This window comes from Protopterus annectens, chromosome 4.part0, assembly GCF_019279795.1.
Source record: "Protopterus annectens isolate FY-2018-M chromosome 4.part0, PAN1.0, whole genome shotgun sequence".
NCBI classification, from domain to species: Eukaryota; Metazoa; Chordata; order Ceratodontiformes; family Protopteridae; genus Protopterus; species Protopterus annectens.
Window position 1 is genome coordinate 699,284,681 of NC_056733.1, and position 24,000 is coordinate 699,308,680.

At 41.9% G+C, this 24,000-nt stretch overlaps 1 protein-coding gene across 1 annotated transcript in view; it reads left to right on the plus strand.

The window, feature by feature from the left end:
- The window catches only part of PES1 (pescadillo ribosomal biogenesis factor 1), a 773,399-nt gene that overhangs the window by 47,524 nt on the left and 701,875 nt on the right, over window positions 1-24,000 (plus strand). Inside the window, exon 2 of the mRNA XM_044068668.1 lies at window positions 12,335-12,414. Coding sequence (XP_043924603.1) covers window positions 12,335-12,414 — 80 coding nt within the window. The remainder of the gene's footprint in view (window positions 1-12,334; window positions 12,415-24,000) is intronic.

A 24,000-nucleotide genomic window follows, 5' to 3' on the forward strand; every position in this document is an offset into this window, starting at 1 on the left:
ACTCAGCTTTCCTCACTTGTCTAGAGGAAAGCAGTTTTTAGTACTTAATAAATAAGCACCTGTCCAGGCATGTCCAAGGGTCAGCTCCCAGTGATTTCTCTTGTCTACTTGATTAATCTGGGCATCTTGGGGCAATGCAGCAATTGCCTCATGTACACAGACAACCACCCAACAATACAACCTGTGAGAGATGCACGTATATAGCCAAACTGGAAGCAAAGCTCTCTTCACCCAAGACTGGACTAGACAGTCAAGAGGAGAAGGTAAACACTTGCACCACACCACACTCATCACATAGTCCCTCAAAACCTACGCCACCAAAACACACACACAGAAACACAAAAGAAACGCTTACATTCACAGAGGCTCTCAATAAAAACCTGCCCAAGCATCAGGGACATCCAAAGCATAAACGCAAGCAAACTCCACCCCCCAACACAACCCAAATGACACATAGCCCACAAACTCAGTGTGCCAATCAACCACAGCCCATAAGGCATAACAACGTACCCAAAACTCTAGTCATAGGTGACTCTATAGTCAGGCACACTGTTCCACTCACTAGACTAAACAAGGAGAAAGTTACTGTCAGCTGCCTGCCAGGTGCCAGGATCCGCCACATAATGCATGCACTCAGGTCACTCCACAATAAGTACAAATATGACACTGTCATTGTCCATGTAGGTGTGAATGACCTGAGCCGTACCTCCCTGGACTACATGAAAAGAGACATGGAAGAGCTCTCCGATCTTGTATCCCAGGCAGGTATGACCGTAACCCTGAGTAGCATCCTGCCATCACCCAGAATGATACCACAGTACAAGGACAAAATGATTGACTTCAACAATTGGCTAAGCTTCTGGTGTCATTCTAAGGGGATCCAGTATTTGTCTGCCTGGGACGACATGCTTTGCCAGAGATGGCCTGCACCTTTCGCCCTTAGGATTCCGGATACAGGCTAAGGCTCTTGCCACCCCTATAGTGCCTTTTTTAGGCAAAGTTCAGATGACAAAGTCACCGCCGTAACAGGTACAAGCAAGCAAAATCTGAGGGTAATGCCACTCAATGCTAGAATTCAAAACCTCAAAATGCACTCACTCGAGGCACTCCTTAAAATGGTTAACATTGACATCTGCGCAGTGACAGAGACCTAGTTCAAAGCTCCAGAGAGCATCCCTGCATTACCAGGCTACAATTCATACCACACCGTTTGGCCACCTAACCCAGAATGAAGCACTAAAGGCGGAGGCTTGTCCATGTTCATTAAGGATATCCACACCTCCAGGCTAGTTGCACAGCATAATGCATCCGAGATTATCCAAGTACAACTAAATCTGGGCAAGACTGCAATCCAAATTGTAGTTTTCTACAGACCCCCCACCATGCCCCAGGATTCCCACTCCTCATTTCTTGATACACTGGAAAGTATTAGGGTGCAACCCAACACCCTAATAATGGGCGATTTCAACTACCCCACCATTAACTGGGAAAACTACTCATGTAACAACTCTTTTGCTCAACATTTTCTAGAATTCATAAATTCCAACGCCTTGGATCAACTTATTCACACCCCACCAGGGGCAGCAATATCCTAGAGCTGGTCATTACCAACAAGGGGAAACCGGTGTTCCACACCAGAGGCCAATTCCTCGTTGGTCAGATCTGACCACAAGCTAATCTGCCTAGACATCCACATCCCATCCCCACCCCCAATTAGGGAAGCCATCGTAAAAAACTTCTCCAAAACCAACTTCACACTTCTTAAGACAGAAGTGGCAAACTTCACGACACACATGCAGATGGACAATAGAGGTATGACTGCTGAATCCTACACAAATGCACTTTATAAGCACTTACACGAGTGCATGGATCATGCTATCCCTAATAGACCCAAGGTGTTATCCTCCAAAAAAAAGGAAGCCAATCTGGTGGTCCTCTGCCATAAACAAACTCTACAACAGAAGAAAGAAACTGTTGCAAGAAAGAGTAAAATCCCATGACTGGAGGAACTCCCTGGTCAACCTCAGTAAGAAGCTGAGATCCCTCATAAAATCCTCCAAAACTAGTTACGAAAACAATTGCCACTGACTCTAAAGACAACCACAAAGCATTCTATAGCTATGTCAAGGATCTCAATGGGAACACTCAGATCTGCTGTGAGTTACAGCACAATGGTGCTAAATATACAGAACCAACTGATATTGCCAACATCCTAGCAGATAGGTTCAGTGCTAACTTTACCCCCCTCCCACCCCCTAGAGGGCCCACCTCTATACCGGAAGAATGCAAAGTTCCTATAATCACAGCTGCACAGGTAAAAAACACACTCTCTCCAAAGCCAAGAACACAGCATCCATGGGACCTGACAATATCCCAGGCTGCGTTCTACACGAACTACAGAATGAACTGGCACTCTACCTAAGTACCATGTTCAATCATAGCCTCACCTCAGGCTTTGTACCCACTGAATGGCACACCGCGACGGTTATCCCACTCCACAAAGGTTGGAGCCACGACGGACCCCAGGAACTACCACCCCATTAGCCTGACTAGCCTGGTCTGCAAGGCCATGGAACGTATCATCATGGAACTCATAAACAAAGACATTGGTAATCTCCAAACTCTGGACCCTACCCAGTTTGGATTTGTAAAAGGCAGATCATGTCTCCTAAACCTGATTGACTTCTTTGAAGCAGTTACCATAGCCATAGATGAGGGTAAAATGGTTCACACAGCTTCTCTAGATCTCGCCAAGGCTTTCAACACCATCCCCCACTCTGGAATTATAAATAAGCTCACTAAACTAGGTATAAATCCGTATGTCACAAGATGGGTTGCCAACTGGCTCACGGACAGAACCCACACTGTGAAAGTAGCGGATTCCAAATCCGACTTCAGACCAGTGACAAGTGGAGTACCACAGGGTTCCGTCCTGGGTCCTCTCCTGTTTGGTATCTACTTCTCTGAATTGCAGGCTAACACAGAAGGTCTTTGGCTAACAAAGTTTGCAGATGACTGCAAACTAGGATCCATAATCGAAACTCCTAACGATGTGGACAAACTACAAAAGGGCCTCACTGAGACAGATACCTGGTGTCAAAGCCATGGCCTCAAGCTCAATGCCAAAAATTGTATTGTCATCCCCTTTGGTAAAAAGTCTGTTCCCATGAAATTCACATAGCTGGTAGTCTGCTTAATGCCGAAAATGTGATGACACCTTGGGACACGGGTTGACAGTAGGCTCTCCTTTGATAATCACATCGCCACAGTGGTCAGGGAATCCTTCTACGTGGCTCACCTCATCACTAAAGGATTCTCATCCAGAAAAAAAGAGGTCATTGTTCCCCCTCTACTCATCACTCATTAGACCCATTATAGAGTACAATACCCCTTTTGGTATGTACCTCACAAGACATCTACAACAACTGAAAAGACCACAGAAATACCTCACAGAGGATTACTGGCCTTGAACAGATTCCCTGCGCAGACCGTCTCAAAAAAACTACAGCTTTACTCCATCGCATGTCGCCTACTCAGGGGCAATCTCTGCCTAACATACAAAGCTATGCCAAACCCAGAGCTGTTGGACATGCTCCATTTAAAGAAATCCCAATCCCTCTGAGCTACACGCTCTAGGGTCCTAAACCTTGTCACCACAATAAACAGAACATGCTGGAGGGATAGATTCCTGTCCCAAAGACTTCCCATACTCTGGAACAGACTACCTATCTATGTCAAACAGCGCTCCTCATTAGCACTCTTCAAGAAAAATCTTGATGATTGGATGGGAAATGGGAAATTCACCCCAGGGATCACTTCTGTGGGCTCTGCTCGACAGGGGCACAGGAAAATCATTTTCTTGGGTGGCGAAAGCCAGGGTACATTTTTTGGCTAGGCTTATATAGGCCCTAGGGCCAATAGCCTAGTACCTACCTATGATCCTTTGCTCCATATGACTTTCTTTTGTTACCCTTTTGTTCTTCTGTCATGATTATAGTAATTGAGAAGAAAACTCAATTTCAAATATATTCTTTGTCCATCATTGAAGGTTAGGTTATTGGCCTATAGTTTTTAGGATGGCTTACATGCTCACTTTTAAGGTGGCTATCGTTTTTCCTGTTTTTAACCAGTTTGGTGTCTTTTTGGGTTGTGCATATAAATTAATTCTTACTCTGGGCTAAATCTTCATGTGAAGATGTTAATACGTTAGGTACTGCATCTGGGCCTGGGCTTTTCTAGTCAGGATTTTTTCTTTATTTTGTTTCATTTTCTCTGGCCGTTAATACAGGCATTTCATATCCTGTATATATGAACTCCTTGCTGTTTCCTTTTTTTTCTTATCCATTCGGCATCTTTATGTTCTCTAAAATGTGTCTTTTTCTTATTTTTGGTGGGGTTTCTTTTACTTAACAAAAAAGAGACACATCTTTATTAATCATCGTTAATCAAGCATTACATAGCTCATTCAAATCCTGCCTTCTTTTAAACATCTTTCCTCCTGCAAAATGTTATTCTGCATGTATTCTCACAATTCCCATTTTATGTTATTTGCTTCTACCTTTTTCTAAAAATCTCATTTCTACTTGTTTTATCTCTGTTACTATATTCACTGCTTCTGGTTGTTGTTGTTGTGTCTTTCGGCTTTTCCCGGTTATAGGGGTCGCCACAGCGGAACTCCGGTCCGCTAATGGTTGGCAGTAGATTTTTACGTGCTGAGTTGCCGGCCCTGACGCACACCCTTCAATGAAGGTACGCCCATTCACGCATGTCTCCACACAGAAGACGCTCTAGCCAAAAATCGAACAGGACAACGTCTTACTGTGAGGTGACAACACTACCGCAGGACCACCACCGCAGTATAGTTGGTTTATTCTTTGATTTCCATTTTCTAGTAATTGCTTTTTTTGGCAGCCACTATAATTAGACTTGGCAAAGCCCTACCATGTCTGTGCAATTCCGACTTCTGTATCATAGCTCAAGAAATAATCTCTTTTGTTACTTATAACCAATTTGCTCAACCAGTGTTTCTGATAGAGTAGTCTGCAGGGAATTTTTAAGTCTGCCAACTCATTACAGTCCCAAAACAATGTGTTCCAATTGCCTGTTTCTTCCCCATCACACTTCCAACATTTGCTGTCTACCTGAGGAAGAATTCTTTGGCGTCTACTTGGGGTATAAAAATATCTATGTAAACACATCTAAACAGATATCCTAAATCTTCTATACTTTGTTGCATATTTGAGTCACACATATAACCCCCATTGTTTCTTTGTGAATTTCTTATCCAATCTCTCTTATTCTTTTGTAACCTTCTCTAATTGATTCTTATAGTTATCATGCAATATTTTACATGCTGTACCAATTATCCCCTTTTCAACAGCAGCTTCTGTTCTAGGTTATACTAAAAAAACTATCAATGCTGGATCCCCCTATTTCTTTCTCTTTGACTGTACTCTATCATTCCTTGATAAGAAAGGCAATCACTAGCATGCAGTCCAAATACATTTTCAGCCTCTTCCCATTCTGTTACCTCTCCCTCTCTAATTAATTATTTGCTCCCAATTCCTCGGTTCCTTTGCCAGTTTTCTGTAGTAAATTCCAGCCCCATCTTGCCTGTTGTCTGTATTCCTAATTGCAGTCATCCCTATCTGCAGAATCTCCTTTCTCCATTCCCGTGTTGGCTTAGTTCTTGGAGTACTTTCTGGTGCTTTATGATTATAATAATCTGCATGTTTATTGTTGTTCGCCTTAAGGATCTATATCCAAAATCCCTTTCGTTCCTTGTTTTTTGAGCTTCCCCTGACCACCTTGTTCTGTAGGAAGCATCAGCTTATTCCACTTGACTGTTGCTATATGCCCATCCCATATAAAATCTTTAACTCTTTATTAATTGCTATCTACAACTTTTCCTCTGGTTGATTAAAAATATGCCTGACCTGTGTATAAAACTAAACGGACTGAAAACATTTAACATCTTGCTATACATGTCCATAAAACAGAGCTTCCACTTTCTCAGTTTTTGTATTATCTTTTGTTTAGTCTCTTCCCACATATCTTTAGCTACCATAACAGAATCCTTTTCAATCCATAATTTTAAGTACTTCATTTATCATGTACCCATAAATATAGATATTGCTTAACCAATTTGTGTATGGCACTTAGTTTACAGCTGTTGCCTTTGTTTTATCTTCATTTAACTTTGTATCCCCCCCCAAAAAAAATTTGAAACTGTCTCAAAGTATTCCACAACACTGAAATGTCCTTTTCTGGTTTTTATCATGTGTAAAGTATCATCTGCAAATAAAGAAAGCTTTTCTTGACTACCATATCCATTATTTCCTTGATTCTGAATCCCTTACTTTCTTTGCTAGCAGTTCTAAATATAACATAAATTACAAGGGGAAAAAGGACACTCATGTTCCTTTGCTCAAACAGAACGTGTCAGAGAGGAACCCACCCACTTTAATTTAATCGTATAGCCTGTGCTTTTACTTCCGCTAATTGCTGTCTGTCTTATGTTTATTCCTGTCCCAGATTGGAAAACACTTTGAATGCTCTCACTAAACATTTTCTCCTAACCTTTGAATGAAAGAGGTTTTCTGTTTTTATTGCCCTTATCAGATTGTCTTCATACAGACATGAGAACTAGACAGTTGGTTGCCTCTACAAGCACTTGTTTATTTGCTAGAAGAAAACTTGTTATATTCAGTGTTTTTTTATGTATTTGCTTCCCCTTAAAACTTGTTACTAGATCAAGCCAGGGGCCTTAGTCCCATCATTTCCCTATTGATAAGAAAAAGCATATAAATTTTTCTTGTGTCATACTCTTGTCCAGACCTTTCTTCTTATTTTATATTGCAGTGCCTACGTTTCCTAAAACTGAACAAGGAGAAAGAAAGGAGAGAAAAAATAGGGCACATGTTTTCTTTAGTGTCCCTATTACACTCTAAGATAACTGAGAAAGCTTTGCTTTATAGCACGTAGGTTATGTCATGCATTATAAAAATAGTACTTGTAAGAGCCAAGTTGTGTTTTACTTACAGTTGAGTCTTTTTCCTCTTTCCCTGTCCTAAATATTCTTCCCAAACATTAATGACATGAAGTAGGGCATATGGAGTCCCCTACAAGGTTAACAAAGTCAAAAAAGTCCAGTATTTCCAGGTTTTCTTGTTCTGTCATGTTTCATAAATAATGTTTTGTAATTCTATATTTATTTGCCAGTTTCTGAGTTGCTGGCTTTCTTCGTGTTGATGTCCATCTCCCAAAGCCAGTATATGTTTCATTTCCAAAGTACTCCCTATTCTTCTAGTCAACTCTTGTGCTTTTTTCTGTTTGAAGTATTTTCCTTTGAAACATTGGAAAGGGTTTCAGTGACCCAGTCTGTCTATGGGCTTTATTACCAGAAGAATAAGAAGCAGAATCTCCTTCTGTTTGATGTCTCATGTTTTGTTGGACAAACTTTTGTATTTCTTCCTTAGCATGATCTACATCAAAAAATGATTGTGACACTCCAAGAAAGAATATTCTGGAAATAGCTGGCTGCACCTGCTTGAATCTCAAGCAGAAGCTTGAATCTCATGACTGCTTCTTGATATTCCCTGATTTCTGCCTGGTATACAGTGATCAATCATTTTCCACAAGCACTCTGCTTGTGGATTGTATCTTTACTGTTAAAGGTCTAGGTTGCTTTCTCTTGGCCAGGTTTGGAGCATAACTATTTTTTTCAGGTTTAGTGTGCTCTTTCAATGAACTCCTGCTATGGATAGCAGCCTATTTGCTTATTTGTGCATTCATAAAATGAATGCAGTCTGTTCTTTCCAGCTTCTCTGGTATAGCAGAAAATCTCAGCTTTTACTTACTGTTTTTTGAAACGTCTCTTCTTGAGCAGTCTCATACTCGGCCAACCTTTTCTTCATTTTGACCTCTGATTTTTGCAGTTTTATCACCTCATCTAGAATACCTTTTTAAAAAGTCTTTATTTTTTCCAGCCTTTTGTTATTTGAGTTGATATATTCCTTCAGTGTTTCATTTATTTTAATCATCTCCAAATACATTTGACTTATTTTCCCTTTACGTTACTGGAAGTCATGTCTTACACCAAAGCTGAAGCTTGAACTGCTTTTTGTTGAACGGCTGCAGAATTCTTCCCAGTCACTGTCTTCTCCTCACTTTTTGTGATTGATTTTCTGTGAATTTCTATTTTGCTGGCATCCAGGCAGTGCATTTACTAGTCAATAACTGAAGTTTACCCAAAAAGATGAGTTCACTTCACAGTCTCTCTCTTCTGAGTTTGTGAGGTTACTCTGTGTGCAGCCATTTTGGAAGTCAGCCACTAAAAGAGTTTTCTTTTCGGTGGTGTTTTTCTTCAGTTTGCTTAGTTTTCCAGGTCTCCGTAAAACCTTTTTGAGGCATCAATGAATTGCTTATTTTATACTTTGATCTATATGCCTATCTTCTAAGAGTGTAACTTTGGTCCGTTTTTGAAGTGTTTTTTAAGGGGTGGACAGAAGCAAAGTGTGAGGATTTTATATGTGAGGATATAGAGCAGAGAGGTGGTTCTACAGGTAACTGGGAGCCAATTTTTATTTCCTCTTAGGACACAGTGATGATTGAGATTAGCTAGGAGAGCAGATCTAAGCATTTTATTTTCAGCAATTAGAATTTTTTGGGTGTTCTGTGATGAAGTATAAGGGTAACACATGTTCAGTCTCAGGTACAAGACTTTTTTCAGCCACAGCATTGTGTATAGATGGAAAGAGCAGATACAATATATAGTAACATAATTTTTGCTGTGCAATTACTTTGGTGGTGGTAGCTGTAACACTAAGCCCTTAAATACTCACGCATATATGTATTTTTGTTCTGTATCAGTAGAAGTGACATTATCTTTAACGTTTTTCATTGTAAATTACAGACATAATGTGTTGTTTTAGTACTGCTAATAAGAAGCTTGTTTGTATGTAACTAGGTGCACAGATTGCTGGACTTAGCATAATATGTTGTAGAGATTGCGGGGTTTTGCTAGCTTCAAGTAAAAGAATATCATCTGCATACATAATTATGTTGTGGTTGGGTAGTTTGTATGATGTCATTAGTAAATGTAGAAATAAAAGTGGGCCTAATGCAGAGCCATTATTGTATACCCTTTTCAGAAAGTAGATAATTGGAGTAGATTTGCCCTGTAAGTAATTTTTGAACTAAAGGATGGTATGATAAGTTTTTGCAAGTGATTGAGAATAATGCTGTGGTTAGCTGTTTCAAAGCCATGAGTCTGGTTATGAAGATGCCTGCAGCAATAAGACCATCGTTTATGTTTGTAATGAAGGGCCAGGCTGTTAAGGTGGAAAAGCAGTTTCTGAAGAGTAGGGTGCAAATATGTTTAGTAAATTTTTATAAATATAATTTTGTCTAGATTAGAGAGGTCTGTAATCTGATTTCTGGTAGAGCGAGAACTTTTTGGCAAGTGAGTAGTGTTAGAATGCTTGGATGGCAATGTAATAGTAGTAGACTCTCAAAGGATTGCACAGATATCATAAACTATTTTTTTCAGGTTTAGTTTTAACCCATTTTTTATCTAAAGACTCCAGACAGTTCTTCTAATGGGGTCTATATTATCTACTCAGAGGCATTACAGCGAATGCCTCTTCATCGACCCTTAAAGAGCGAACCGCCAATTACATGAACGGCCAGATGCCTTGACCCCGTGTAGGCATCTGAAGGGGATGATTATGGTGGTGATTGTACTTCTTATTCAGACTCAGATGTATAGCAAAATTAAATTGATGGAAGTAAAGTGGACTAATGCTTATACTATATAGTTTTCTTCTTTTAGCAGGTTCTAAACCACAAATAAATGCGTGGCATTGAAACTGAATTGTAGAATGAAAAATAAAATAGTCCAAGTAAGTCTTTCCTTTTCCCTGTTACAGAAGAGATCATGAAGTCAGAGCTTTGAGCAGATGCATGCTTAGACGTTCTGATAAGACAGCTTTACTTGACAGTTATGTTGTTTTGAAAAGTCTTCTTACGAGCTCAAGGTTAAAATCGTACTTTTTTTTTCCATTAGCTAATACCATATGTAGTTGTACACAGTGCATAACATCATCTGTGTTGTAAAAGCTAGGACGTCTGGTGTGCGTCTAGAACTATTTTTAATTAGGAATGAGTAAAGTAACAGTCTTATTGAACCAAGGACTGGAGCAGGAATCGCTTATCTTGTGTTATGAATGATACTGTGTATTGGGGGAACAAGTCATTTTTGTATAATAATGACAGTTTATTTTAGTCTCATGTGAAATTGTTCATTGAAGTATGCTGTCTTAGCAGTGTAGCATACTTGAAGGTTGTTGTTTTGTTTATTAATAAAGTACTATATTTTTAATCAAGGTATATATTCTGGAGCTTGGGAAAGCTGTATGGGAAATATCAATAATATTGAATTAAATCACAAACTGAGTTTGTGAGCAAGGAAGATTGGGAAATTTATGATGCGAATAACTTTTTATGATTTCTATTTGTGTGTAAGTCTCTGAAAGTGGATCTCTTTTAGGGCCACACAGAGTGTATTTTAATATTTATATTTTTGCGTTTAACTAATAACATTTTAACCATATTAATGCATACCTGTGTGATAGCAGTACAGTATTACTGAACTTTGTTTCACACAGACCAGGTTTAAGCTAAGCCATGTTTCAGTTCAGGACATTTTAAACTATGCAAGGAAAGCTGTCTGGCCTCCCCATACTGTAATCATTTTCACTGGAGGCTAGAGTGCCATAGACCAAAGACTCCTTTCAGGTCAACTTGAATATAGACTCTCCCTCATTACAACAGCCTCTCCAAAGTACCCATAGAGAATATAACTGTTTGTCCTTTGTAAAGCTGAATATATTGTGTGTGTGTATACATTTTATATGTGTGTGTGTGTGTGTGTGTGTGTGTGTGTGTGTGTGTGTGTGTGTGTGTGTGTATGTATATGTGTGTATGTGTGTGTGTGTGTATATATATATATATATATATATATATATATATATATATATATATATAAAATGTGATATATGTATGTATGTATAAATGTAGATAAGCAGAAAACATTACAATTTCCATGTGAAAGCAGTGTGGTTGTTTGTTTTACTTTGGTGTAGTCTTCCAAGATTTGCCCCACAGTAAAATGAAAGCTACTGATTATGGGTTTCTAGAAAATCAATGGCAAATCATTGAGGCTGAAATCAGAATTGACTGCAGATATTGGAGTTTCAGACTTCATATCCTTCAGAAAATTCACACTAATACATTGATGTGTTATTCTTGCAACTTTATAAGTTTGTAAGAAGAATATTTAAAAAGTGTCCCTGTTTTTGCCCCCCCCCCCCATTATTTGTGGCTTTGTCCAGATTTTTTTCTCTAAGAGGTTGAGTGGTATGGGTGTCTAGGATTCCTAAAAATGTGTTATAGTTTGTTGTATGTTTACATATTACTGTTTGCTTTCTGAATGCATTTGTATAACTACATTCATATATTTTGTTGCTGTTCTGCTTGCGTCTGTTTACTTGAAGCAGCAGCACACTGATTTTGTTTGGGGCTTGAGATTGTGGCAGAACAATCTTCCTGTACCTGGTTAATAACATAAATGGCTCTTAATTTGAGGACACACAGCTGTACAAGTTGTGCTCTTGTATTCTAAAAGTTCACAGCAGAATGCAAAAAACATGCACTGTAGTGTGGGGTAGCGGGGGATAAAAGCCCTTCACACCTACCACCAAGGCTGCTGTACCTTGAGGAAGTGGGAATTTCCCCTGCAGTGACCTCAGTTGAAAAAAAAATGTTTTCGTTCTCTGCACGGTTTACACGTTTGTCCATTGCCAAGACATACTGGTATTGAAAGGTATACATAAAATCTATAATACAAGAGTGTCCCATGCTTTTTTCAGCTTTACTGTAACATGTACACTGTGATACTGTGCCATACACTACCATTCATAAAAAAGAATCACCTAGTATCTCTCTTGCTTGGCTCATCTCCCCACAGCAATGGTGTTCTTGGGTGGTTGTACTGGTTCTTTTAAAACTGGCAGCTTCTGTGTAGGCTTTTAATGGATACCATTACTTTTCCTCTTGAAATGATCAACAGTGGGATAGTCAAAAGTTTTTCTTACTAAGCAGGTTGGTGTGAGCGATGGTGATTCTTCGGTCTGGTTTGTAGCCATTGCAGAAGTGTGGGTAGGACAGTAACTTCTTGAAGAGTGGTTGTGGACAGCATTGAGAATATCACTGTGAACTTTAGAGTTTGTTTTTGACATTGGTTTCATTTGTTGTATTATGTTTCTTTTTTTAGTATGAAAAAGGGGCAGCAACAAACTATATAACCAGAAACAAAGCTCGGAAGAAATTACAGCTCAGTCTTGCTGATTTCAGGTGAGTTCACATCAACCATACCACATTCCGAATGCCTGATTTATCTTGCATGCTAACAGCTTTACCTCAGTTACAGCATTGTGTAAATAGGTCTCTGTATACCAGGTTCTACCTTTTCTTACATCAACATTCAAGTCTGCTAATTTGTTGACATCACTCTTTCCCATTAATAATCAGTATGTGTTGTCTGAGCTCTTCTTGTTTTGCCCATGTGTGCTTGATGCAGTGGTGCACTGCTGAATTCTGTAATCTGCTTCTACTTCTGGCCTGTGCAGTGTTAATATCTGATGACATTTCTCCTTGCATCCGATGCCTAATGTCCTGCTTTCTTTTCCTGAAAAAAAAAAGTCAGTGTTTGACAGTGATCAGGTCACTTATGTCTTGTAGGACTCACATTTGTTTCGTTCTGTAAGTTCCTACACAACATTGTGTGGCCTCTCTAGTGTGTTTGTCCTCTCTAGTGTGTTTGTGTCATGATTGATGAGTGATGCTCTACATTTTCTTACTGACTGCTGTACACCACATTCTGTTTGTATTACTCTCTTTAGTAGACTGACTTACAGCTGGGAAATTGTTCTTTGTGCGATACTGTCAAGACAAGGACTTCCAGAGATACTAATGAGATTTTCAATGCTCCAGGTTAACCAGGAAGGCTACACCGCCAGTTATAGTTTTCAAATTGGAATTTGTTTTGTTCATTTTATTTTATTTGACATTTGTTTACTTGGAAAGTCCAACTGGGTATGAGCCCATTTTCAGTGGAGGCCGGGGGACACAAACTCCGCAGTGCACATTAGACAGACTTAAATTGAACAATGGTTACATATATAGTAAGACAATAACAAAGTAGTACAGTATGTGAATGCAATAAAAGAAAATAAGTAAAATATAAGGCAAGCAATAAAGTTGACCATACATTATATACAAGGTAAAAGAGAGTTCCTAATATGTATGTTACAAAATGATGCACGAAAATTATATAACGGAATAAGGAGTAGGTCGTAAAAGCCATATACTCTTTCTGGCAAGAGAACTAGAGTGGTGAGGCTAGAAAGTAGGTAAAGCAGGAAGGGAAGTAGGATATGTCAATCGAGAGTGGGGAAGAAGGGAGTAGAAAAGAGTACTAAGGTGGCAAGAAGCACGGGCAGATCCAATTATTGATGAGATGTTCATTCAGCCGAGACTTGAAGGAATAGTAGTGGGGCATAAGTCTGATTGCTTCTGGAATGCTATTCCATGATTTGGCCATACAGTGAGAGTACAGACTAACTCTGTTAGATCTTTGAGGTTTGTAAATAGATAGTAGATACTTGTGAGAGGAGTGTAGGTCACGAGCTGGAAGTATAGTATTGAAGTAGTGATGACGTAGTTTGCGAAAATGAGTTGTACAGTATTTTGAGAGTTAATGTTAGTTGATTAAAGATGAGAAAGTGGGATAGTTCGAGCCAGTTTAGGGACTTGAGAGCAGGGGAATGGTGAGAGTAGTGAGCCTGCCCTGTGGCAAATTTAACTATATTATTATAACATTGACTACGTTTTGCTTTGAGAGAAGAGTGAAGATTGGTTAGGAGAGGTGAAGCATATAGAAGGAAGGGTAAGAGATAGGGGGTGGCAAGGGTTGCTCTTATGGAGTTAAAGATGAATTTCTTAGCCCTATACCTCATGCCTAATTTTTGATTATTATTATGATTTATTTTTTTTTGATGTTGCTGATATGTAGGTCAAACTTAAGATTGTTGTCAATAGTTACACCTAACAGTTTTGTATGCAAAACCACATTGAAGTATTGTTCAGAGAAGTAATAGCAAAGTTAGAGCATCTGGAGAAAAATTGTTTTGGTAAAAATAGTAGAAGTGTATTTTTTTTTGTTAAGTAGTAAATGATTGTTGGAGAGCCAGTACTGAATGTAATTGAATGCTTCTTGCATTAAACTCTGTAGATTAGAGAGTTCTGGCAGAGCAGATTAATGTAGAGTCATCAGTCTATTAAGTTAGGATGGCTTGTTTGCTGGCAGTATTAAGATATCTAATAAAAATGTTGAAGGGTAATGGACCTAGTATTGAGCCTTGGGGTACCCCAGTGCTAACAAGCAAGTAAGGAGAGACGTTAAGAGTTCCATTTGACAGATTGGTATCTGTTAGAGAGATAGTTAGTCATATCATTCAGGACTCTGCTCCACCTGCAGTTCCAAACCTGATTTCTTTCACCGCAGTTGGTAATAACTTTTCTCTTCTTAGTTACTTCCTTTATATTATGGACAAGTGTGTATCTGTGTGTGGTCTGAATGGTTATTGCATTTTAAATGATGTTCATTAATAAGTAGTTCTGATCTGCTATTCTGCCAAATGGCCTAAAAAGTTGTTGGAATCAATATTTAAACTGAAGTAGTTAGTGTTCCGATTTTCTTTTTCTCTGCAGCTTGAACATTGGTGTTTGTAAATAGTTTTTGCAGTTTGTAAATTACTGTTTGCTCTTTTTAAGTTAATGTTTGGTGTTTTTAGTAGTTTTATAATCTATGAATTGTCATTTAATAGGCTAGTAAACAAATTTGTTTCATCAACACTCTGAATTTCCTGTTATTTCTCTTTGGTGCACTGCATTTAAATGAAAAATACATTAATATAGACATAGTAGGAAACTGGAATGAGGCTTATGTAGACGATTATGATAGAGCTGACAACCGTTCATAGGTGTATACTACGCTAACAACTACTAGGGCCTTTATAAGCCTAGCCTTGCAACCCAAATATGATCCACAAAATTGATTTGTATATTGGGGTGGGTATTAACTGACTGCCTCTTTCCATCAGAGACCTAGGAGCCAGACAAGGAGTGAATTTCCGATTTACCCATCCATTGGTCCAAGTTGCAATCGGATAGTGTTCGGGAGGAATTCTGCTTCATATGGATGGGATAGCCTGTTCCAGAGAATGGGAATTCTCTGAGAAACATAACTGTCTAACATGTTTTATTTATGTTGCAAGACAAATGTTAGGTCTTTTGATACTGTTTCTTTCTTTTGTGGATGCACAAAAGGTTCATCAAAACGAGGGCCAGGGATGCCTTGTATGACTTACAAACATCCTCTTGTAGTACTCTATATGATACAGAGTAGAGAGACAGGGCTTTGTGGTGATCAGCATAGGACATTTTGTGCACTCCCTGTATTCCTTTTGTAAGGAACCTCTGTGGACATTCCAGTTGCTGCTTGTCTGATTAGGTACATACCAAAGTAGGCATTATATTCTGTGACGAGTCTGATGAGGGCTGAGTACAGTGGTATAATCTCTCAACATAGAGTAACGAAGAAAGATTTTCTTACTATCTTTGACACTTTAGTCAAAAGCTAGGTTACTCTTTTCATGAGTTCTCACATCCCTGACTAGTGAATCATCTTTTTTAGGGTTTTTTTATTGATGACCTAGTTACCCGGGGGTGGCTGACTTTTTTCAAAAGCTACAATAATACATTTCTTGGCATTGAGTTTTGCCACCAAGCATTTGTCTCTGTTAGACTTTCAGAAGGGTGTTTGTGTCGTGGGGGGGATTCATTGACTGCTCCCAGTTTGCAGTCATCTGCCAACTTGGTCATCAAGAGGCCTTTGACATTTGCTTCGACCTCTAAGAAGTAGATGCCAATGAGGAGCAGGCCTAGCACTCAGCCCTGAGGGGTTCCATTGGTGACTAACTTCTTTGTGGAGGTGGTCTCACTGATACTAACCTCTTGGCTCTTATCCATGAGCTAGCTATCTAGCGTGTTATAAAGAGATTTATAACTCACTAGATAGTGTTTTATAAAAAGATTTATGCCTAGTTCTGCAAGTTTGTTGACCATGTCCGGTTGGGGTATTATATCAGAGGCAGTGGCCAGAACTAGGTAGGCCGCTTCCCCTCATCCATTGCCCTAGTGACCTTTTTAAATAAGTCCACTAGGTTCAGTAAGCATGACCTTCGTTTGACAAAGCCAAAGTGGGATAGATCCAGGAGGTCTCTTTATATCCTTATTGATAATTTCCATGTTTCTTTCCAAGACTTTGCAAATAAGACTAGTCAGACTAATGGGTCTGTAGTTTTCAGGATATGTTGAAAGCCTGATTTCAGGGATCCTGATAAGTCATAGTTTTAGACTGTTCAGGAGTCATCCTAGAATGTTATTGGGGCCCATTGAGACTGTATTCTTGACTTTAGTGAGTGCAGCCAGTACTTGCTCCCTAGCTATAGTTACAGGGGTTATGTCTGAGGGTATTTCTTGGGGGATTGTTGGGGTGATAGGTGTGTGAAGTTAAAAGTGAATTTGTCTGCTAACGGGTTTGCTGTATTGACAGGCTTGTTGAATGTGGCACCATTAACCATCAGTTCAACACATTGCTATGTCCTGCCCTTGAGGTTTCTTACATAGGATCATAGAAAGTTACTAGGCTATTGGCACTGAGGCCCTTAACAAGCCTAGCCAATAATTTAGCCCATGTTCTGACAAGTCAGCATCCAATGCCCCTGTCCCACAGTGACACAGGTGGAACCTCAGGGGTGTATTTTCTGTTCCCCATTCAGTTATCCAGTTTGTGCTTAAAAAGGTTTAATGAAGTACTTGCTTGATGTGAAGAGGGAGTCTATTCCACAGAAAGGGGGTCTTTGGGACACAAATCTATCCCGCCAACAAGTCCTATTGATGTCTCCGACTAGGTTGAGGTAGAGTGTGTGGGTTACTCGAGTGGAGCTTGACTTGCGGATATGCAGCAGTCTGAGATTGCTTTATATACCAGACAGAGGTCACTTTTGAGGAGTCTGTATGAGACGGACTAGAGGGATAGGGCTTTTAGCCTATCTGTGTAGGGTGGATGTTTGAGGCCCTGGATCCTCCTGGTGAGGAACCTCTGTGGTCTGTCCAGCTGCTGCATGTGCCTTGAGGTACATGCTGAAAGGGACTTTGTACTCAATAATGGGTCTTGTAAGGGAAGAATACAGGGATGTTATGACCTCCCAAGAGAAAGATAGCCAGAAGGCCTTCTGCAGCTGTCTTAACCTCAAAGCTGGTTTTGTTTGACCTAATTAGCTTAAGTGTGATGAGAAAGTTTTATGGGAATTACTCTTCCTTATTTTTGGCATGCAATTGTTTTCTTTTATTGTATATCCTGTTTAATTTGAGATGCCACCAAGGCAGTTTATTTCTGGAGCTAGTTTTGGGTTTGCTTCTGATAGGTTCATGAGCCTGTATGCAGCCAGTGACATCGCTGTACAAAGTTTCTGTGAACAGTTCATAGTTTCATAGTTTAGTACTAGGCTATCTGCCCTGGGGCATTTGTAAGCCTAGCCATAGTGAAGTGGCTTTCGCCACCCCATAAAATGGTACAAAATGCACAGAATAGATTTAGAATACTGTGCCCCTGTCTAGTAGTGACACAGATGTGACCCCTGGGGTAAACTTACGATCTCCCATCCACTCATCAAGATTTCTCTTGAAGAAAGTCAGTGAGGGGCTCTGCCTAACATGAACTGGGATCTTGTTCCAGAGCATGGGAAGCCTCTGGGCTATGAATCTATCCCTCCAGCATGTCCTATTCATACTTGTGCCGAGGTTTAAGTCTTTAGCTCTCGTGGTTCTGATGGATTTGGATTTTTTGAGGTGGAGCATGTCCATCAGTTCCTGATTGGACATGGCCTTGTACGTCAGGCAGAGATCACCTCTGAGCAGGCGGTATGCTACTGAATAGAGTTGGAGTTTCTTTAGTCTGGCAGAATAAGACATATGTTGGAGACCCTTGATCCTCTTGGTGAGGTACTTTTGTGGTCTCTCCAGCTGTTGCAAATGCCGTGTGAGGTACATACCAAATGGGGCATTGTACTTAATCATGGGTCTGATGAGGGAGGAGTATAGGGGTACAATGACATCCTTGGATCTGGATGTGAATCCCTTCATGATAAGGTGTGCAAGGTAGAATGTTTTCTAACCACTTTGGCAACGTGGGTGTCAAATGAGAGGTCGCTGTCGACTTGGGCCCTAGGTCTCTGATTACTTTTTCCGTACTCAGTGGGTTGCTGTCTATGTGATAATTTGTGGGTACTTTGTTTTTCCCAAAGGGGATAACTGTACAATGTTAAGTTGTCTGTCTCGCCTTCATTCTTGCTGGATGGGTTCGGAGCCGACCTCTGCTCCGACTCGGCCACTCTAAAAGCTCGAGAGTTGGTTTCACCGGCTCGAGGCTCCCCTTATATCCCACAATGCTAGGCGAGAGTTACCTCAGATCTCGTTTGCCGCTACAGCTATCGAGGTTGGTTTTCTACCGGTTCTTGGTAAGTGACTTTTTCTTGTGTATTTTAGTCTATCAAAACCCCTTTAATTTTAATATTTTTACTTATTTCCCTTAGTTTAGAGAAATTTTTATCCCCTTCTAAAAATTCCGTTTTTTCCCTCAAGAACTTTAGGTTCTTCCTTGGGCCTACAGGCCTTTTCTCTTCCCTAGTGGAGTGTGTGTATTATTTTAAAATCCTAGTTAGTGGTTTTTATTATAATTTAAACTTGACAGGGTGTAATTAGTGTGTTTGTGTGTGTGTTTGTTACACCTGTTAAAAATGTCTAAGGAAGCAAAGGTCTCCGGATTCAAGAAGTGTGATGCGTGCTGTCAGAAAATGTCTCTGACAGACGCTCACACTTCTTGTGTCTACTGTCTGGGGCCTTTGCACCTGCAGGACTCCTGTGCTGTGTGCCATGGCTTCAGCCCCAGGGTCCTGCAGGAAAGAAAAAATAAATTGATATTAAGAGGCTTACTCAAGCCAGAGGATTCCCTTTCTGTTTCTACAGGGAAGCCCTCTAAGGCATCTAGGTCTTCGGCTCCGACAACTGAGCCGAGACCTAAGGTTTCTCAACCTCTGCCTTCATCAGCTCCGGCTGGAGCTGATAAGTCTCAGTCCACAGTTTCTGTGGCTCCCTCGGCTCCGGCCGGAGCCGAGGTAGTAGAAGTTCCCGTGTCGGCTCCGACCAGACCTTCGGAGCCGACAACTAGGAAGAGGTCCAGGTCACCATCTCTTGGCTCCGTTCATTCGGCTCCAGGATCTCCCCTGCTGTCTGAACGGAGCCAAAGATCTCACTCCTCTAGGTCATCGAGGCTGTCGGATCATGACCTTCAGAGGGTAGTGAGTCGACTTCTTAAGTCCGAGGCACTGGCCCAGATGCTTCAGAGCCCGACTCATCAGTCGATGCCTGCCCCGGTCCATCAACATATTCCTCCTTCGACTCTCTTGAGCTCGGAGCCGGGTCACGTCGGAACCGAGACTGTGATAGCGTCGGAGCCGATACAATTGTCTTCGGCTCCGTCGTCGGCTCCGTTTTCTTCCTTGGAAGAATCTCGGCGCCGGACTTCCCTCGTCGGCTCCGAGGGGGTGAGTGGCATCGGACCCTTGTCCGACCCCCCTCTCCCTCTCGGTGCTTCGGCGCTGGTGAGTTCGGCTCCGACATCGGCCTCGGAGCCATCACTGTCGGTGCCGAGGGGGGTTCTTAGCTTCTCGGAGCGGGGACCTCTGGCTCTGCCTGACAGGGGTGCATTCGAGGTCATGCGGAGTGTGTTAGAGCCTGGCTGTACTCCACAGTCGGCTCCGTCCGCCCCTCCCTCTACAGTGCCTCAGGTTAAGTCGACTCACTCCCTCATCCCGGACCGCAGAGAGCCAGCTCCTCAGGAACCCCCTGTGGGGATTTCATCCTCTTCCGAGGCCTCTCCTGATTTGGCAGAAGAGCCCCCTCGGAAGAGGAAGTGTAAGAGGAAACACATTGACTCACCTGAGTCCATCACGTCAGACACAGATTTGGATGATTCTGAGGGTTCCCCCCGTTCCCCTTCTGAAGATGTCTCATTTGCAGACATTCTGGAGATCCTGAAACAGAGGGAAATTGGCCAGCCCTCAACCCTTCGGAGGACGAATCTGTGTATCTTGAGGCATTTGGCTCTCGTCCTTCCACCTCCTGGGTGTCCCCCTTTGACCCCCTCATGCAGGTGGTTGCTAAGAAGGCATGGACGGCTCCTGATTCAGTGGACCCCACTCCCAGGAGACCCTCCAAGTTCATAATGGCACCAGCAGACAAACAGTTCTTAACAAAAGGAGTTTCTGTGGATGCTATGGTGGTAGCTGCTGCCACTAAGAAGGAGCTAGCTGATCCTTCAGTACCTGTCCATCCACCTAACAAGGAATCTAGGTCCATGGACAGGTGCGGAAGCGGATGTTCTCGTCAGCGACATTTACCATGCGTTCGCTGAACTACCTGTGCCATTTTACTCGTCTTCAAAGGGACTTGATCAAGGAAGCGAGTGAAATGTTAAAGGACCCACAGCTGCGGGTTTCCAAGATAAGATGAACACGCAGCTGGCTACCCTTAACTCCATAACCAACTCCTCCATGCGCCTTCTTTCTTACGTGGCTGATGGAGCGAGCAGAGCCGCAGGGACAGGTGTGGCCTTACGTAGGCATGCCTGGATGCGGCTATGCAATTTTGCGGACCCCTTCAAGATGTCTTTCACTAACTCCCCGTTTGATGGATCATCCCTCTTTGGTCCTCAAGTGAAAGAAACCTTGACTAGGTGCAAAACTGATGGCAAGACCCTTTCTGCCGTCGGAGTCCGTTTTTCTACTCCTTCTAGGCCTTACCCCAAAGGCCAGAAAGGTGGAAAGATGTGGTTCCGTAAACGATCTCAAGGGACTTCGCCTGACGCACAGAGTCGTTTCCCCGCCAGAGGCAGAGGCGGGAATAACAATGGTAGACGTCGCCCTAGGGGCAGGGGGGGTCCGCAGAACCAGGGCAATCGGGAAGCCTTCGCTGACAAGCCCTTTCAGCATCCCTGAGGTGTTGCCCGACTGCCCATCTTCGAGGCAGTCGGGGAAGATTGTCACTGTACACAGAAGCCTGGCTATCCCTGACTCAAGACAAATGGGTACAGTCCATCATTTCCGAAGGCTATTCTATCCCCTTTCTTCGCATTCCAAATCAGTCAAAAAAATCCCTTCCAGATGTTCCACCCGCTCAAAGGGATCTAGCGGTTTTGGAGATTTCAAAACTGCTTGCAAAAGAGCAATTCAGCCAGTTCCAGCAGACCAGCAAGGATCCGGAATCTACTCAAGGTTCTTTTTAGTTCCAAAGAAAACAGGGGACTGGAGACCAATTTTGGATCTCAGTGTCTTGAACAGATCAGTCAAGAAAACAAGATTTCGGATGGTCACGCTGCAATCCATCCTTCCCCTTTTGGGCAAAGGAAACTGGATGTGCTCTATAGACCTTCAGGATGCGTGCTATCACATAAAAATGAACAGACGCTCCAGAAGATTCCTCCGCTTCAGGCTGGGAACCAGTCATTTTCAGTTCAGGGCCCTGCCCTTTAGTCTCACCACTGCCCCCCGGGTGTTTACCAAATGCATGGCAGTGGTAGCTTCTCACCTGAGACGACAAGGATTCCAGGTGTTTCCATATTTGGACGACTGGCTCCTCACAGCTCCCACCAAGCATCTCCTTCTGATGGCCAGGGATTACACTTTTCGCGTTTGTCAAAAGCTGGGTATTTCAATAAATTGCGAAAAGTCTGTTTTGTCGCCTTGTCGTACTATTACCTACATAGGCGCAAATCTAGATACAGTAAACATGTCTGCGAGACTAACACATCAGAGAATAACAGACATTCACAAACTGGTATCACTCCTTTTCAACAACAACAGAATCAAAGCCAGGTTAGTTCTGAAAGTGTTGGGAATTATGGCAGCGGCCATACCTCTGCTTCCATTAGCCAGATTCCACATGCGGATCCTTCAATGGATGCTCTTTACTCAATGGTCATACCAGCAACTTCCAATGTATCACACCATTATGATCACGCAAGCGTGCAAAAATCATCTCATGTGGTGGATGTCTTCCCCTCAGCTCTTGTTGGGAAGACCCTTTGTTCCACCTCCTCCGGTTGCTACTCTGACAACGGATGCCTCCCTGATCGGGTGGGGGCATTATCAGGGCAGGACGGTCCAGGGCACATGGCAACCAAGCGAATGCCACTTGCACATAAATGTTCTGGAGATGAGAGCAGTGCTTTTAGCGTTGCAAGCCCTTCAAGACTCTCTTCCCTTGGGAACGATTGCAATCCAAACAGACAATATGTCTGTAGTGTGGTACATCAACAAACAAGGCGGAACCAGGTCATACCCCTGTGTCGAGAAGCACTCAGACTGTGGCAATGGGCGATTTCTTCTCAGCGGTTTCTGATAGCAACGCACATCCCGGAAAGTCCAATCAATTGCGGACAAGTTGAGCAGAGCTATACTCATGCCTCACGAGTGGTCTCTGAAAGACTCTGTAGTGAGAGAAATTTTTCTCAAGTGGGGTCAGCCTTGCTGCGATCTTTTGCTACTCCCCAAAACAGCAAGTGCAGAGAATATTTCACTCTATTCCCTTTACCAGGCCAACCCAGCAGAGACGCTCTAGTCCAAGTTTGGCCCGGGACTTCTGTATGCATTTCCTCCCTTCCCACTAATCTCTCAAGTGATACAGAAAGCTATCGCTCAGAAGGCCTCATTGATCCTCATTGCTCCTTACTGGCCTCGACAAGTGTGGTTCCCCTTTCTACATCGTTTTCTTTTGGGGCGACCGTGGAATCTGGACCTAGTTCCAGATCTTTTGATCCATCAGTCGGGTCAGTTTCATCGCTCCCTCCCCTCTCTGAACCTCACTGCTTGGTTCCTCCAGTTCCAACCTTAGCCAGGCTTCCTCAATTATCTCACTCTGTTAGAGATATTTTGATAGCTTCCATAAATCTTCCACTCGGAAGATTTATTTGAGTAAGTGGAAACGCTTCACATATTGGGCTCAAGGAAAGGACATAGATCCTTTCACTGCTTCCATCAATTAGTCCTTGATTTTCTAGCTGAACTCTTCCATGCAGGTTCATCTCCTCTACACTTAAAGTTCAATTGGCAGCTATTTCTAACTTTCATGTGGGTATTTCTGAATCTGCCTTAATGTCCCACAAGCTTTGCAAAGCCTTTTTGAAAGGAGTTTTTCTTCTCAGACCTCCTATAAGAAATCCTCCTTCTCCTTGGGACCTAAATTTAGTTCTTGCTTCTTTGATTCTCCCCTTTCGAACCTGCAGTCTCCTGTTCTTTAAAATTATTATCATGGAAGACTCTTTTTCTGGTAGCTATTACATCAGCTAGAAGAGTTTCAGAGCTTCAAGCACTCAGCTGTCGTCCTCCTTATCTTTTGTTCCATAAGGACAGAGTATCCTTACGAACTAACCCGTCCTTTTTGCCTAAGGTGGTCTCGACGTCAAATCTAAATCAAAGCATTGATCTACCTGTCTTTTTTCCAGAATACTCCAATAGGTCTGAACAAAAATTACACTGCCTGGATGTTCACCGTCAATTAAGGTACTACTTGGATAAAACAAAACAGTTCAGAAAATCTGATCAGCTGTTTGTCTCCTATGCGGAAAGCAGAAAGGGACTTTCAGTTTCAAAGGTATCATTATCCAGATGGCTAACATCTTTGATTTCCCTTGTATATGAAATTAGACATCAAAACCTGCCTGATAAACCTAAGGCCCATTCCACCAGAGCTTTGGCT